The 16,693-nt window shown below is 37.9% G+C and overlaps 1 protein-coding gene across 1 annotated transcript; it reads right to left on the bottom strand.

Annotated features, from left to right (window-relative positions):
- Positions 1–4,204: 4,204 nt before the first annotated feature.
- On the bottom strand, positions 4,205–4,612 carry LOC147521012 (uncharacterized). The gene has a single exon (XM_086557832.1). The coding sequence runs from the start codon at positions 4,610–4,612 to the stop codon at positions 4,205–4,207; it is 408 nt and encodes a 135-aa protein (XP_086413958.1).
- Positions 4,613–16,693: the final 12,081 nt, after the last annotated feature.

Below are 16,693 nucleotides of genomic sequence, written 5' to 3'. Positions count from 1 at the left end.
ATACCTTAACATGAGCTATAAACACTCATTGTTCATACTTTAGAGCTATAAATGAACAATCATTGTTCATACCTCAACATGAGCTATGGACAATCAATGTTCATACCTCAACATAATATATGATCAGTAAGAGCACCTATTGAAGTATGAACAATCATTGTTTATACTTCAACATGAGCTATGAACAATCATTGTTCATACATTAATATATTGTATGAGATACGTTCACCTATTTGGGTATTAACACTCATTATTCATATATCAACATAAGATATTAATATTCATTGTTCATAACAAAATGACAGAAATGGTAAAATAAGAAAATATTTATTTCAAATTCGAGTTATTTGTCCTTATGGATTATTTTCATTCGAAAATTGGTTTTTAGAATTATTTTCACTCGAAAATTGTTTTTGAGAGTGATTAAAAAAAAAACTGATTGTGAGAGTTATTTTCTTTCAAAAATGGCATCGGGACCAATTTATTGTAACCATATACCCCAAGTACTTAATAATGCATGACATACCGCCAGCGATTACTTGTCCTCTGTTTCCTCAGTCTAGAATTTAGGTACTAGTTTAAGTGTGTCACAGCCCGAATTTCTAAATAATAAAAAAAAATGAATATTTGAAATATAAATATCTCAAACATCACTTGGTTCAATTGTCTAAAAACCCAGGCTATGACGGGATGGATACAATACATGTCAAAACCTAAAACCCACATCATAAACAATCTTAACCACAAATTCAATCTCCAAAAATTCTCTTTATTACTTTATACAAGTCTATCTTCCATCAAAAATCATCAATATAACATTCTAAGAATAACATGTCCTCAACATCGTATTCTCATGTCATACTAAAAATGTAACCTACGTTATTACATCCTCCCAAAAGATCAGACCTAATAAACTAAACTCCCAGACTGCTCCAGGCGAGAATCTCAATCACACGCCGGTTCCAACTGCCTTCCACCTATGTTCCCAAGAACACACCCACGTTGCCAAAACAAAGCAAACATGGGTCAAGAAAATGGAATTTCTTTGGTATGAGTAGACTAACCATATATAACCATTATCATACTTTTAATTATTCAAACAATCACTTTATTTTATCCCATAACTCAATCATTCACAGCTTGGAAGACAGGTAGTTCCGTCATTTTAACCGGCATAATTTCTTCCCAAGCAAGACTTCCATTATATAACTCATTATAATAACTCGTTTTAATATCTAAACCATAGAATTAAAACTTACCGATATCCATCGGCCAGATAAGGGTAGGATCGCGTCCCTGCACAAAATGTTATTAAGTCCTACCCTCCTGCAAAAGAAAGTTAGAACTTCTATATAACCTATGTAGATATTATATTATGTATTCAAAAGCAAACCCAAACACTCGCATAATCAAACAATACAACTAACCCGCAAGGCGAATACCTTAGTTCCTCTCAGGGGGAGTTCAAATAATCGGTCATTCATGGATATTCAATGAATACCCTGGGTCATTCCCGCCACATTCAAGGAATACCCAATCCTACATTCTCAGACACTCAAGGAATACAACTAACCAAGAAGGCTAATAATACCTTAGTTCCTCTTTAGAGGCGATCAAACAAACAATCTGGTCATTCATGGCACATTCAATGAATACGGTCATTCATGGCACATTCAATGAATACCCATATATAACGCTAACGGGCCATTTATGGCACATTCAATAAATGCCCACCTAACATATGATATCAATAGTCATAAAACTCAATTCCAAAACTTGAGTCGTGGAGTTCTAAAAGAGTGCGGTAAATTTATTTACGCATTATTGAACTTTATTTTATATATCATTTCAAAGAACGAATGAGTATCTTGATTCCTGTATTTTTGATTTACGCGTTATAAATTTCAGGGATGTCTTAGTGTCATAACGTTGCATATCATAAAATACTGCAAAATCACATAGTAGTTAATACACATACACACGTATATATAGAGGTCTTAGCCTAAAGTCAAGTATGCTAATAGCCCTAGACCTATCTTAATAACCCAAATCATAATCCGAGTTAAAAGTCAACTCTGGTCAACGATCAAAGTCAACTCTGGTCAAAGTCAACACGTCATTGTCAAAGTCAAACTGTCGTTTTCATGTTCGACCGGTTCAGGGTCATAGCCATGGTTCATGACTAAGGTCAAAGGTGTATGACTCATGGGCTCATGGTTAAGGCCATGGTTCGGACCCAACTGGCCAAACCCAAACCTTAGAACCCGGAAGTCTAAACATTTAAAAACCCAATTAAATCTATTTTAAGTCCAATGGTGGCCCCAAACAATATTAAACGGCCAAAAACTTATATCTTGAGCCCAAAAACACAACCGAAGTTCGGGCCTAAAACTTTAAATTAAACGGTCCATAAATTTCAAAACAAATAGAAAAGGGGCCCAACCACTTAAATTAGATTTCGGCCCACATAACAACTTAACTAAAAACCGGCCCAACCAAACTAATGTTTTTGGCCCAACCGATTTGGCCCAAGCCCAAAATCGGATTACTGTTCATCTTCTTCACTCCACCAGCCACCACCAAAATTGGCCACCACAACCTTCACACACCACCCTACACAAACCCACCGATTTTAATCCTCACAAGAAACCCAACAACATTAAAGAAAACAAAAAACCCAAATCGTCCATTCCCAACATCACCAAAACTAGATCTAAAATCGTTTCGGCCACCATTAAAGCTTGTTCCAAGCTCCAATCGACAGCCCCACACAACTCTCAACCACCACTAACCAACCAATAACCAAACATAGTTCAAACAATTGTTAAAACGCATAAACCCCAAGTCCCAGTATCACTGGCAGTAACGCTATTAACAAGTCCTGGGAGCTTCCACCAAGCTTCCCAGCACCCATTCGACAGCCTCATACGCCCTACACTACCCAATATACCACAACACTTCAACCCCATCATCAACAATAAAAAAAACGAAAACCAACAATGACAAGCATTCGGGCGATTTCTGGTCGCCATTAATAGCCGTTCAAGCTTTTTACCCGCCTTCAAATTTCCCCACCCGACTCTCCAACCACCACCAATGGTAATCCCACTAACCCCACCACACAACAGCTTTTTAAATCCATGAATGGGCCGGAGGAGCCGCCATTGACGCTCCTCGAAGCTTTTTGCTCTTCAAAGCTTTGACGGTTTACCCAATTAACACAGTTCGATAGTTAAATTCAAACCAAATTCAATAAAGTTTAATAAAACAGATGGCACGAAGTCCAATACCACGGATAATAAACAAGTATCAAATATTAATGAAAACCATAAGTTCGATTGAAATAGCAAAATAGCTACTCACCAGAAGCGTTTCTCCGATTATCAACCGCCTACCGGGAAAACCTTCATTTCCTTCCTTGGTCGGATTTTTTTTTTCTAAAACCCCCCTGTGTTTTTTCCCAAAACTCTACGTCTTAAAGACTAGAAAAAAACAAGGACAACCCTTATCCATTTATCTACGGGCTTTTATCCTTAACTGATAGTTATCCTATATTATTTTATATATTATTCATTATTATTATTATTATTAAAATAAGAGAACTAAAACACGGGGTGTTATAAAGTGTCTCGAAAGTTTGTGTGAGAATCAGAATGTGAGGAAATAGTTATCTTCTAATGGAAATTCAAGGGCAATATTGTCTTTCAGTACTTATTTTTTTGTTTTTAACAAATTACCGCATGTGCTTACGACTTAGAAGAGTGTTCTAATAAAAATTGTTGCTTGTGCATGATTCTTGGATTTTTTATATTTTTTACACAATTAAGATTAATTGTTCATTGTCTAAGCCAAAGGAAATCGATATCCCATAATTTATCGAGGTGCCCAACGGTGCCATACTCTGCATCTATTAAGTCTGGATCATGAACTTGAGAGACTTTACTGTAAACAATCAAGATTGTGCACCACATCAACATATAAACAAGGCTCAAATCAATTTTTCAAGAACCATTCAAACAATCCATGCCTTAAGATAGATTACATCATTAACAGATGGGAGGATTTCGTTACAAATCAAGTTTTATCCATTTTTCCAATTGAAAGTGGGCATTACCTGCAACTTACTGTTAACTAATTTCAAAAGAAAAGGATAATTTTTTCCTGTTCTGTAAAATCATATAACTGAACTATTTCGTTCAGGTCTTCAATGAGAAGCCAATTCACGAGAAGCCATTAGTGCCTTGTAAATTTCAAAAATCAATTTGGTCTCAAATTCTTCAACCTTAGAAGCTTTGCTAATTGTCCTGGCTTTTGGAATCCTTTTTCCTCCAAAGAAATTGTCACCATTCAAATAACCAACATTACCAGCAAGCCCAAGCATCATATTCATGTAAGCATCTCTAACTTTTCTCAAAAGCTTGATTGGTGACACAATCTTAAACCCCCACTTCAACTTTGGTATAGTTCTAACTCTCCAAAAACTCTTTCTTTTACCTCCCAACCTAGCCACCTTCATGTTCTTACCAGTCACTGCACCATCAAGACGTTGGTATCTTCTTCTTCTCCAATATCTCTTTAAACTTCCATTGAATGGATATGAAATGATCTCCATTTTGGTTCTTGTTGCTTTTAGAATGTGAAAGACTGCTAGAGGAGTAGTGAACAAGAAAGAAGCTGATTTAGTTTAGTTGAAGAAGGCAGAGATGATTTCCTCTATATGTAGGAGTGAACAAAATTAATAAATCGGCATCGATTCGGTCTTGGTCAATAAAGAGGTGTGCCAATTTAAGTCAACAAAGCCAGATTTGACTTTTATATGTGGTCAGAGAATAATAATATAGGAAACTGACGGAACTCTTATGTTCTTTGAATGATAAGGACATGATTAATAATTGGGTGTTGTCGATGAATTATGATGCATTACTTAGAACCATCGTGTGTTCAAACTTCAAACTTCCAAGCAAGTTTCCGAGAAAAATGTGTTTGCTGAAGTTCTATAACGAAGTAAATCTATTGCAACTCTATTGCACGGAATAAGTACTGAGTAAAATACAAGTTGTAATTTTGACAAAATTCTCACTAGCATGGATATACTCATATACATCTTGTACCCGTGACTCTGTGAGCGTGCGTGAGACTATAGACTTTCGTTCACGACCCCACAATTTGACATGAAGATAGGAAGGTTAGTGTTATAAACTGGAAATCTTCGGTCAAGATTTTTGGAATCGGACTTCGATCCAATCTATATACTATACACATACGATAACTAAACTATGCTATAAGTGCGCATCTTTTGAAATAGCAATTTATTTGTAGATATGATCTCTCCAAAATATCAGTGGACTTTGAAGACATATTAATTTATTATTATTATTATTATTATATATTATATTTTTTTTATGAAATTTTTATTGATAATGATAAATTTTTTAATGTAACAAACGAAATCGCACCTTTTTTGACAAATCCTATTTTTCTAAATACAAACTCGATAACATTACAGTTTATAAATAATTAATGAGCTTAATGTGACTATCAGTGTCGCAAAAACCAAAATGTCAAAATTGAATGGAATGAAATTTAACAGACTACAAGTTTCTTCGTGTTTCTCAATTTAATAGTGAGTCGTCTGACACAAGTTTTTCGAAGTTATTGAAGCTACTGGGACAGATGCTTCCTCACCCAAATCTCTTGTCGAAATCCTTGAATGGAGTCAAGAAGATCACATTGTCTGTTTATGGGATGAAGTATGATAAAATACATGCATGTCCAAATGATTGTATACTCTATAGGGGTGTTAAATACAAAGATGAAACTATATATGTGCCCTATTTGTAGAGTCTCAAAATATAAAGAGAACAAGATAGCAACCAACAAATCAGGTGGAGTACCAGCAAAAGTTTTGTGGTATTTTCCACCAATTCCAAGATTCAAAATGTTTTCAATCTGCCCAAACATCAAAGTCAATAACATGGCATGCCGATGAAAAGGTGGTTGATGGTAAGATGCACCACCCAAACTCTAGCATGTTGGAAGTTGGTTGATGAAAAATGGCCAAAATTTGCAACAAAATCCAAAAATCTTCGTCTAGCACTTTCACCGATGGAGTCAATCAACACCGTACTCTTAGTACTAAGTATAGTTTATGGCCCGGCCTTTATGCTGGTCACATACAACCTCCCACCGTGGCTATGCATGAAAAGAAAGTATATGATGCTTACGATGTTGATATCAAGTCCAAATCAACCTGGAAACAATATCGACGTCTACTTGGCACCCTTGGTTGACGACTTAAATGTTCTATTGAAGATAGGGGTGGAGGCTTATGATGTATACCGACATGAACCATTTATACTTAAAGCTATTTTGTTATGGACAATCAATGATCTTCCTGCGTATAGCAATCTTTCTGGGTGTACTGTGAAAGGTTATTTTGCTTGTCCTATTTGTGGCGAGGGCACGTCCTCAACCAGGCTTAAACACTGGGAAGAACGTATATATACACAACCAATAGAAGGTTTCTTCCACGCTATCATCCATATCGAAGACAAAAAAAACCTTCAATGATGAAACAGAGCTGCGGGAGGCACCTGAACCCTTAACTGGTTTGAAAGTACTGGAAGAAGTTGAAGGGATCAAAGTCATATGGGGAGCAAAGGGAACCATTAAGGGTGCTACCAATTGTTTTAAGAAGAAATCAGTTTTTTTTAGCTTCCATACTGGATATATCTATAACTCCGACATAATGTGGATTTTATGCACATGAGAAAAAATATATGTGACAGCACTGTTGGGACCCTACTTAACATTCCACGTAAAAATAAATACACCATTAAGTCTCATCTTAACCTCCAAGAAATAGGTCTAAGGACAGAATTGGCTCCAACAATTGGGGAAAAACAATCGTTCTTGCCTCCTGCTTGTCACACACTATCTAGAGATGAGAAAAAAAGACTATGCAAAACTTTGCATGAGTTAAAAGTCCCAAGTGGATACTCTTTAAATTTTAGGCCTCTTGTCTCGATGCAAGATTTAAAACTGCAAAATATGAAGTCGCGACGAATTGTTATGTTTTGAAAAGAACTTCTTCCGGTTGCAATAAGAACAATTTTGCTAAAGAATGTGAGATGTGCAATTATTAAGCTATATATTTTTTTTAAAGTCTATTTGCTCGAAAGTAATAGATAAGGAAAAATTGCCTCAAATTCAGGAAGACATTGTGCTCATAGTATGTATGCTGGAAAAGTATTTTCCGCCATCATTTTTCAACATTATGATTCATCTAACAATGCACCTTGTAAAAGAAGTTGATCTTTGTGGCCCTGTATTCTACCGATAGATGTATACATTTGAGAGGTACAATGAATTATATATTACCCTTCAATATTTCTTAATGCGCTTTTCTTTATGAACATTACTATTGTGCAATCTCTTAGGTACATGATCGTGTTAAAGGGTTTTATATGCAATCGAAATCGACCGGAAACTTGTATTGTTGAGAATTACATTACAGAGGAAGCAATTGAATTTTGTAGCGAATTCTTACCTGAATTAGATACAATTGGGATTCCTCTCCGCAAAGATAACACTACCACATATTTGATATCATATGGAAATCTTCCCCCAGGAAGTACCTGTCGGGGCAAAACATTAACCCGACGCTCCCGATGTGATGGTGCTTTTGAAGGCTCGAAAGAGATGGGGGATTGGGATTTTTGAGGAAGAGAGACTGCACCAATGTTCCGTTGCCACATGAATCATTTATGAGGAATCCGGGATCAAGTCTCTTTTTTTACGTAGTTCTGGAAGATGCAGAAGCCTCCGTATATATAGCAATCCCCTGCCTTGGCGGCCAATCAAGGGATTCTCGGAGATTGCCTTCTTTGATGAATCCTAGTATGATCCTATCTAAAATAGGATCATTCCCCAAGATTTCATTCTATCCTTGTGCAAGATCTTATCGGATTGCACTAGGATTTTTAACTTCCGCGGATCGGATTATTGGATCAGAATCATCCGAACGGATTGGATCCATGGATCTGGGCCACTCGGGCCCTGGACCTGTTCTGAACTTTGATGGATTAGAAGACCGAACGATCCAAAACACAACCAAATCACCGGGTCCGGCCGGGCCCATATCCGGTCCATGGTTCGAGTATACTTTAGACTAGAAATATAATGTATGGTACACACATTGCCCCCTCTTCAACAAAGGAGCAAACGAAGATGAAGGTGGTATGTTGAAGAAAAAAAAAATGATGGAAAAAACCAAAATGACATAATAGGGAAAGGGGAACGTGTAACGGGAAAAAATAATAAGTATGTTATAGAGATGGACGAAAAAATGTGGGATAATCAAAAGAAACAAAAGTAGAAAAAGTGAAGGGTATAAACGGAAATGATTGTCTTAGGTAAATAGGAAAGAAAGAAAAATGATAATGAGAGTTAATCTTAAAATAGAGAAGTGGGTGTAACTCAATAAATGACAGGAACCATAAGAGGGGCTAAAGTCAAAAGGTGAGAAAAGTAAAAGGGGTTGGGTGAGGATCAAAAGAAAGGGATAAGAAGATAAAGAAGAATAAAGAGATAAGTGAAGAACTAAGCCTTACCATGTAAGTGCGCTTCAATTTTTCACTTAATTCATTTGTGTAGTTATTACTAGATGTGAAATAGGTAAAACTTTGCATGTTTAGCTTATGAGGTTTAAAGAATCATATAAAACCCATAGCTTTAATACTTTAGTGAGTAAATTGAGTGACCAAATTAGTGATATGGTTATGGGAGATGTTAACTTGGCCTAAAAATAAACCAAATGAGTTGAAAAAGAGCTGACCCAGGAAGGAAACATACTGACCCGGCCTAAAAACTAGTGACCCGAAAAGGAAACAGTCTGACCCGGTACGAAAATAGAGAAAATTTGCCATATCCATATATAAGTAAGTCTGGACCGGCCTGTAGACCGCCGGAACCAGCTTGTATACCAGTGACCCGGCAGGGAAAAGCCAAAATAACAAGAAAAACGCCTAGACCAGCTGGAAAATATGTGATCCGGCTGTAAAAACTCCCAAACCAGCTGAAACCGTCCTGAACCGGATAAAAAAAACGCTTGGACAAGCTGGAACCGGCCGAAAAATGCCGGAACCAGTGATAAAAATGCTAGAACTGGTTGAAAAGTTGTTGAACCGGTGGGAATAACGCCTGAACCGGCTGGAATATGCCCGAACCGGAGGGGAAATTGCTGAACCGGCTGGTCACTGGTGCCGGTCGCCGGTGGTGCAGTAATTGTGGATTGTGGATTGTGGGTTTTGGGCTTTATGGATTTTGGGTTGTCGAAATGCAACGCTTGATGGAATGCTTGTATTGCGAAAACATCACTCACATCCTGAACTTCGGCGTGAAGCTTCCTGAACCGTCGTACCAAACTCTTAATTGTTTTGCCTTTTTCCTTAGCTTAGATTGAGCGGTGTGCTCGGGACTCTTCTTCGCCTTCATGTTTAATCAAAACGCTCAACAAACATATATCACCGAGCTTGGTAAATGAATCAATTGAACATGGAGGCAACTTGTTGAAGTGATAGTCGCGTGATCCTTTCAACGCCACCGGAAAAATACGACACATTAACGACTCATAAAATTCCCATAAGGTCATAGCCGCTTGGTAGCTCATAGCGTGCTTCGTTTGGACACCATCCACCTCATCGTAAGTCGGAAAAGGGGTCGTTTGAATGCCTCGGGATGAGCACAAATCCGAATGTCATTTACAAAGGGTGAAAATTTTGGACCTCGCACAGCCCTTTCCAAGAGTGGATCGTCTCGGATGGTTTGCCTGGTCACAACTTGGTTAATCAATTCCTTAACCCTTTGTTCATTCATATTCTCAACACGTCCTCATCTTGATTCTCTTCTCTCGTGATCCGCTCATTGAGCTAAGATTCGAAGGGATTGATTCGTTGCCGATGTTCGATTCTACCTATATACCGCTCACCGCCACTCTGTTGGATAACGGACTCTCATTCTGATTTGTGTGTTGGGATTCATATCTTGATCCGGACACATCTACGGATGCTGGCGTTTCCGAACTGGAACCAATGCATTTCTTTGGCGCTTCAGATTGTCATGGATCATGTCCGAGGATTTGTGCCCAAACGATCCCAGACATTGTTTGACTATGAATGAGTGTGGACAGTCCGGCTTTGGCTTGGATCTCTAGCTTGACCATTATTGTGAATAAGGTTTTGGCCATTATTGTGAATAAGGTTTTGGCCATTATTAGGATCTTCGCTATCCGCGGTTCGTGGCCTTTGCCTAACGCAAGAACAAAGGGGACTCGATCGATTGGTGCTCAAGGTCTCTAGGCCGTTTGCCTAGTTGATTTATCAAATTTTGTTTTTCGCAACTACTCTTTGTCAAAAGAGAGATTAGATTTGGATCCGATTGGTATTGCAAGTTCGGATGGAGGCGTGGGTTAGCATGTCGGCAATGACTTTTTATTAGAGCATAACGGGGTGGGTTCAAGCGGGACCATCCCCCGACGTGGATCGGCATTTCGCGGCTCGCGACAAAGATTGCGGCCGAGGGACACGGGATTAGATTCCCGAGCCCGAGTGTGTGGAACTACTTGCATACCTGTTTCCTCCGTTATGAGAGAAAGATCTACGACCGCCCCACCTCCGTAGTGGTGCCTAGAATAGTCTCCATGTTTTGCGAGTTGCTAATGCCCGGTTTAGATACTCATCGCAATTTGTTCACCATGGTAACGAGGACGTATGAAAAATAAGGCCGATGATATCAAACTCCAACGGAATACCACATGGTCGTGGGTTCGTCCCCACGACGGTAAAGAATGTCGGGCAAAAGCGTTAACCCGACGCCCCGACAATGATGGTGCTTCCGGAAGGCTCGAAGAGATGGGGATTGGGATTTTTGAAGAAAGAGATCGCACCAATGTTCGGTTGCCTACGCATGAGGAACCGGGATCAAGTCTCTTTTTACGTGAATTTCGGAGGATGCGAAGCCTCTCGTATATATAGCAATCCCGCCTTGGCGGCCAATCAAGGGATTCCGGAGATTGCCTTTCTTGATGAATCCTAGTAATCATTCCCCAAGATTTCATTCTATCCTTGTGCAAGATCTTATCGGATTGCACTAGGATTTTTAGCTTCCGCAGATCGGATTATTGGATCGAGAATCATCCGAACGGATTGATCCATGGATCCGGGCCTTTCGGATGGGCCCTAGACGATTCGAACTTTGATGGATTAGAAGACCGAACGATCCAAAAGTGTTTATTTGGACAGTCACTAGACTGGTCTGCCGCTGGGCCCATATCCGGTCCATGGTTCGAGTATACTTTAGACTGGAAATATAATGTATGGTACACACAGTACCTATAGTCAAGTAGATAGAAAAATGTTGGACTAGGCACATCTATATGTGTTGCAAGCTCGTTGGATGTGTCCAAATCGAGTGGATACCGAATCCTTAGTTCTCTTATTGTTTTTGTCAACTCTCTCTCGAAAATTCTCATATATTTTCTCCCAATAGTGTGTGACTGTTACCTCGCACCAACAATTGGTTCTTCATTAACATATATTCATGCCTTGTAAAGAGATTCGTCTTCTTTAATTGAGAAATTTGCAATCATAGATTGAACATCCTCTAGAGTCACACTTCTATTCTAGAGGTAGAAGACTGATCAGTTTCGGGTATTGAAGATGTAGAGGTGAAGGCTGTAGTAGATCTCTGGGGTATCGAAGGCACTGTTCTATATGAATTACGTATCTGTTGAGGACCGCGAGTCGGATTAGGCAATAGTCCCTTGTCCATGTTATTCTTGTGCAGACAGTCCTTTTTCCAATACTTCGGACTAATTATTATCAAACAATTGAAAAAATTGATAATTGAGAAATTTGCAGACCTTGACTTTGTCTTTCATTTTGATGTAGTTGTTTGTTCATTTGGATCTATTGTTGTAGTTGGAGCATGTGAATAGCAAATCATATATTTCTAAAAACAAATTCGATTTTATAAATATAACGAGTTTTTGTTTTTAATATCCTCATCCTATCTATTCATTTTCGAACTTCCATGTATCCAATTGCTTACAAGTCACAACTCACAACCACTTTCACGACTCACGAGCATGATAAATACTTCCTTACCCCCATCAACACCTTCAACAACAAAGGCATTATTAATACCAGCCCATGATCACCTCCATGGCTCCACCGAACGATACTTGCCTTCAATGCTTACTGATAGTTCGAGCACAGGGATGGATAGAATTCGGTAGAAGAGTACACCCTATCCCTTTTGTAATAAATATCTAACTAATTTCAGCCCCACTCTACCCTTGTAAGAGCGGGCGGGATATTTGATTTTTAATTAGAATAATTGTCTGAATCTGATACAAATGCAAATGTGAACTTGTGATTTGTGAAGTACTTGAAGTCTTGTTAGTTGTCACATAATAATTGTCACATACACCAAATATTAGGCCAACTTATTTAGAGCATTTGTCACAGGTGATACACCAAATAACTATCACCAACTTATTTAAAAGTCTTTGTGAATCCCTGATAAACTCGGTGATAGTTTTTTTCAAAACAAAGTAAAACTTCAACTGTTTGTAGACTTGTCGGGCAGGGATGTGATTATGCGGTTATGTTTTTTTAAAAAATGGTTTTTTGTGGACGGGATGTTAGATTTGTGGACAATTTAACGGTTTTTTTTTTGATTTTTTAAATTTTGCGGGATGTTTCATTCCGTCCGAATGTTTTTTCAATTTTTATGTCCGGACGGAATCCATGTCGAGATATTTTTATCAGTGACTGTCAAAAAACTGCATTGCCCAAAAACTTTGTTTTTCACCGATTGGTAAAAAGGGGTGAATAAGTGATTTAGAGGGGAAAACTAATGCATTGCAAATGCTCTTAGAGCCCTGACTTGATTTTTAACACACTGTTGTAGACTTGTCGGCAGAGTGATTATGCGGTTATGCCTATCAGTCTGTCAGACTTATACTAAACAGCAAGTAACTGTTTGCTGTCCATAATACTTCAGCCGACTTCAGCTTCTGATGGGTGGAGTGACTGTCCAAAAAAACTATATTACTGCCCAAAAAAACTTTAAACTGACTGAAAATAGATTTAACCAATAAAAATGTACTGTTTGTGGACAAATCTGTCTGTCCACAAATTCAGACTCTATACTAAAGAGAATACAATACTTAAGTTTTTACCATTTCTAAAGATTTTCAGTCCATTGAACAAAAATACTCCTAAATATCATTTGATATGAAAATATCAAACCGGTTTTCTCCACCTTTTAATTAGCGACGTCAAACATACATCTATCACGAATTCACACTCACTGAGACGGTGACTATCAATAAAATTCTGATAATTGTGGGATGATTACGAAATAATTAAAACCATGCCATCTGATCGATCTATACATTTGTACGAAAAATGAAATTCCAAAAGAGTTAACCTAAAACCTTGCTCATATAATTTGTTATTTAACACAAACCAAGTAATATACAATTTTCTTCAGGAAAAGATAATAAACAAATAGAATAAAATAAACTCCACTTCATTGGGAAGCTGCTAACTGACGTGCAGCCATTAGTGACTTGTAAATTTCGAAAATCAGCTTAGCCTCAAATTCTTCAGCCTTAGAATCTCTACTACTTTTCACTCCTTTTGGATTAATCCTTTTTGATGCAAAAAATTTGTACCATTGAGTACACCAACTTTACCTTCCAAGCCGATCATCATATTGATGTAAGCATCTCTTAGCGTTGCCAAAACTTTGATTGGTGATACTAACTTGAACCTCAACTTCAACTTTGGTATAGCTCTAATTCTCCAACTTCTCTTTCTTTTTCCTCCAAGCCTTGCCACTTGCATATTTTTCTTACTGGTGATTGTGCCATCAAGACGTTGGTATCTTCTCGCTCTCCAATACCTCTTCAAGCCCCTAGTGATCTCCATGTTTCTTTGTTTCTCTTAGAGAGATAGAGAGGTGAAGAATTGGTAAATGGTGTAGCAATGAGAAGCTATATATATATATATATATATAGAAGAAAATGATATATCTTTTTCAAATTGGAGGTGAAGAAGACATGGTTGTGTTTTTATGGTTGAATGGTGAACACCTTAATTGTCATAAAGCCACCAGGTCAACAAAGTTGGGTTAGAGTGTTCATATTTTTAAGGATACTGAAATGAGGATCAGCTGATTCCCAACCAGGGTATAAGATTTTAAAGTTCCACCTGATTTTCTGCCACGTCCGACAACCACCACCAACTTGTGATTTGATTACCTAAATTATATATCATGCGCAATTATGCAGGTTAATTTATGCACACTCACTACTCATGTTTATTCCATTAGGTAATTAATATTATATTCTCGGATAAAAATGAGACCATGCATGCCAGACTGCCAGTTCAGCTACACCATGTAGACCGCCTTGGCGCCCCCTGTGTATTCTCACAGCTAGATCACTCAAATGTTTCATACTAGTACTTGATTCACTTCCGTCATTAAAAATACGTCGATGTATATATGTTGTTTACTTGTTTGTATGTATTGAGAATTTGAGATATATCATCTGATCTCAGGTACGCAAACAAATCTATAATTTTGGTTCATAAATTGATATCACTATAGCTAGGAAACAAAATAAAATGTGGAAAACAACGAATGGTGAAATCACAAAATTCTCCCACCCCGTAGCAACAGACATGATCACCTCATGACATCATCCTAGCTAGCTAAAACAGTAACATAAATTTGGGGGACGAACGTTGCAGCCTTGCAGGAATCAAAATGTAAACCTTTTGAAATAATGCCACGCATGTTTTCAACTTTCAAATTCTGCGTTGAATATATGTTTGGTAGCACGACTTGATTTTGTCCTTGTCCGGCACTTCTTTGACTTTGTGTATATCTAATAGAGATCTCTATCTTTAATATTCTTACGACATTTTGATAATTTGAGCATCATCACTTCTCAGTCAAGAGATGAAACCTTGTCTACATGTTAGATGAGATCATGATGGTCTGAAGCATTCCATATATCTGCACTTTGTTGAGAATATACTATATTGGCTTTTAGGTCTGAATGGTGGACTGGATGACCGGGTGTATATGCTTGTCGATAATTGACGACAGAGTCCTGTATTGGACACTCACCAAATTCGATTGGGCAGCCTCCAGCCCAAGCCCAACAAGAAGCCCAATACACATACCTCAGTGTCTCGGTTACTCATTTTTTTTTTCATCTGTTCTAACCGGTCATCTCTCTCGCAAGTTCTGAACTCAAAAACGCAAAAAACTAAATAAATAAATAAAAAAAATTGAGTTTTCTCTCGAACCGGTCATCTCTCTTGCGAGTCCTTGGTTTTATATTCTGAGTTCCATAATGGGCTGAGATCGCTACAACACCAACATGGAATTTGACAGAAATTGTTTAAACCAATCATTCTAATTAAATTTCTTGTATTAATCACTCTTCCAATGTTGAGTTGATCAAGATATGCATTTGTGCTAGTGAAGAAAGAAATAGTCAGGATATACAAGTACCAAACCGAATTATTGTTTGAAAAAGCCCCAAACGATCCAGTGAGGTGACTAAGGTCGTTTTCAAGGTGCCCCAAACGACTAATTGAGATCGTTTTGTATATGGGCCAAACGACCTAGTGAGGTCCGTTTGAACGTTTTTTTTTTTTTTTTTTTTTTTTTTAAATATTTTTGTACATTAGTTGTATGAGCTAGTTAATATAAGATTTTGAGTTATTTAGGAGCTTAATCAAAGTGAGGTCCTGTATTGGGCAACCACCAAATTCGACTCAAATTTTGAGTACATACATTAGCTGAAGCTGAATCAAAGTCCAGTTTCTTTCTTTCATGGTTTAATTCCACTTCTCATTTTGCACCCAACTTCACTAAAATGAACCTCATGACAAACAAACCGATTTTTTTTTGTCCAAACGACCCAGTTATGTCGCCAAGAGAGTCCCCAAACGACCCCGCCATGTTGTCCTGGAGACTGCCCAAACGACCCCACCATATCGTCTAGTTAAAAACCCAAGAGTTTTGTCTCAAACGACACAAAAAGACTGTTTGAGTGTACACTGAAACGACATGGCGAGACCGTTTTAGTGTATACGTACTTAAACGAAACGACATGCATGGCGAGACCGTTTGAGTGTACACTCAAACGACCCGAGAGTTTCGTTATGGCAAGACCGGTTAAATTGGTTGTTGGGCCTAGGCTTTGATGACAAACTTGTAATATTTTTTTTAGGGTTCACCTTGACGACAGTAGGGGCACCAAAAAATATTATATCTTACTGGGCCTCAAGTTGGAATCTGTTCCATGGAGCCCAAGACCTTTGGAATTGATGGGCATGGACACGAGTATTTGGTTTTGGGTCAATCTAGGGGAATTTAAGAGGTGTGTTGATTAATGTCGTTTTAGCATAATTGCTACACTGACCCATTTATTTGACTTACTATTTGAATATATTAATGTGTCAAAAGTCTTAATTATTGAATTACATAGAGATACGTGTCCGTGTATAATGCAAACCAACATTATCTAAATAGTGAGTCGTAATAGTAGGTATAAAAAATAGGGCTCTATAGCACTACTCCCGTTTTAAAGCTTGGCATGACTTAA

This window comes from Coptis chinensis, chromosome 1 (assembly GCF_015680905.1).
Source record: "Coptis chinensis isolate HL-2020 chromosome 1, ASM1568090v1, whole genome shotgun sequence".
Lineage (NCBI taxonomy): Eukaryota > Viridiplantae > Streptophyta > Magnoliopsida > Ranunculales > Ranunculaceae > Coptis > Coptis chinensis.
Note: the sequence above shows the minus strand (reverse complement) of the source record. Positions and strands in the feature narration are given on the sequence as shown.

Bases quoted from the DNA above. Each gene is read 5' to 3' on its own strand.
- LOC147521012 (XM_086557832.1), bottom strand. From the start codon at position 4,612: ATGGAGATCATTTCATATCCATTCAATGGAAGTTTAAAGAGATATTGG.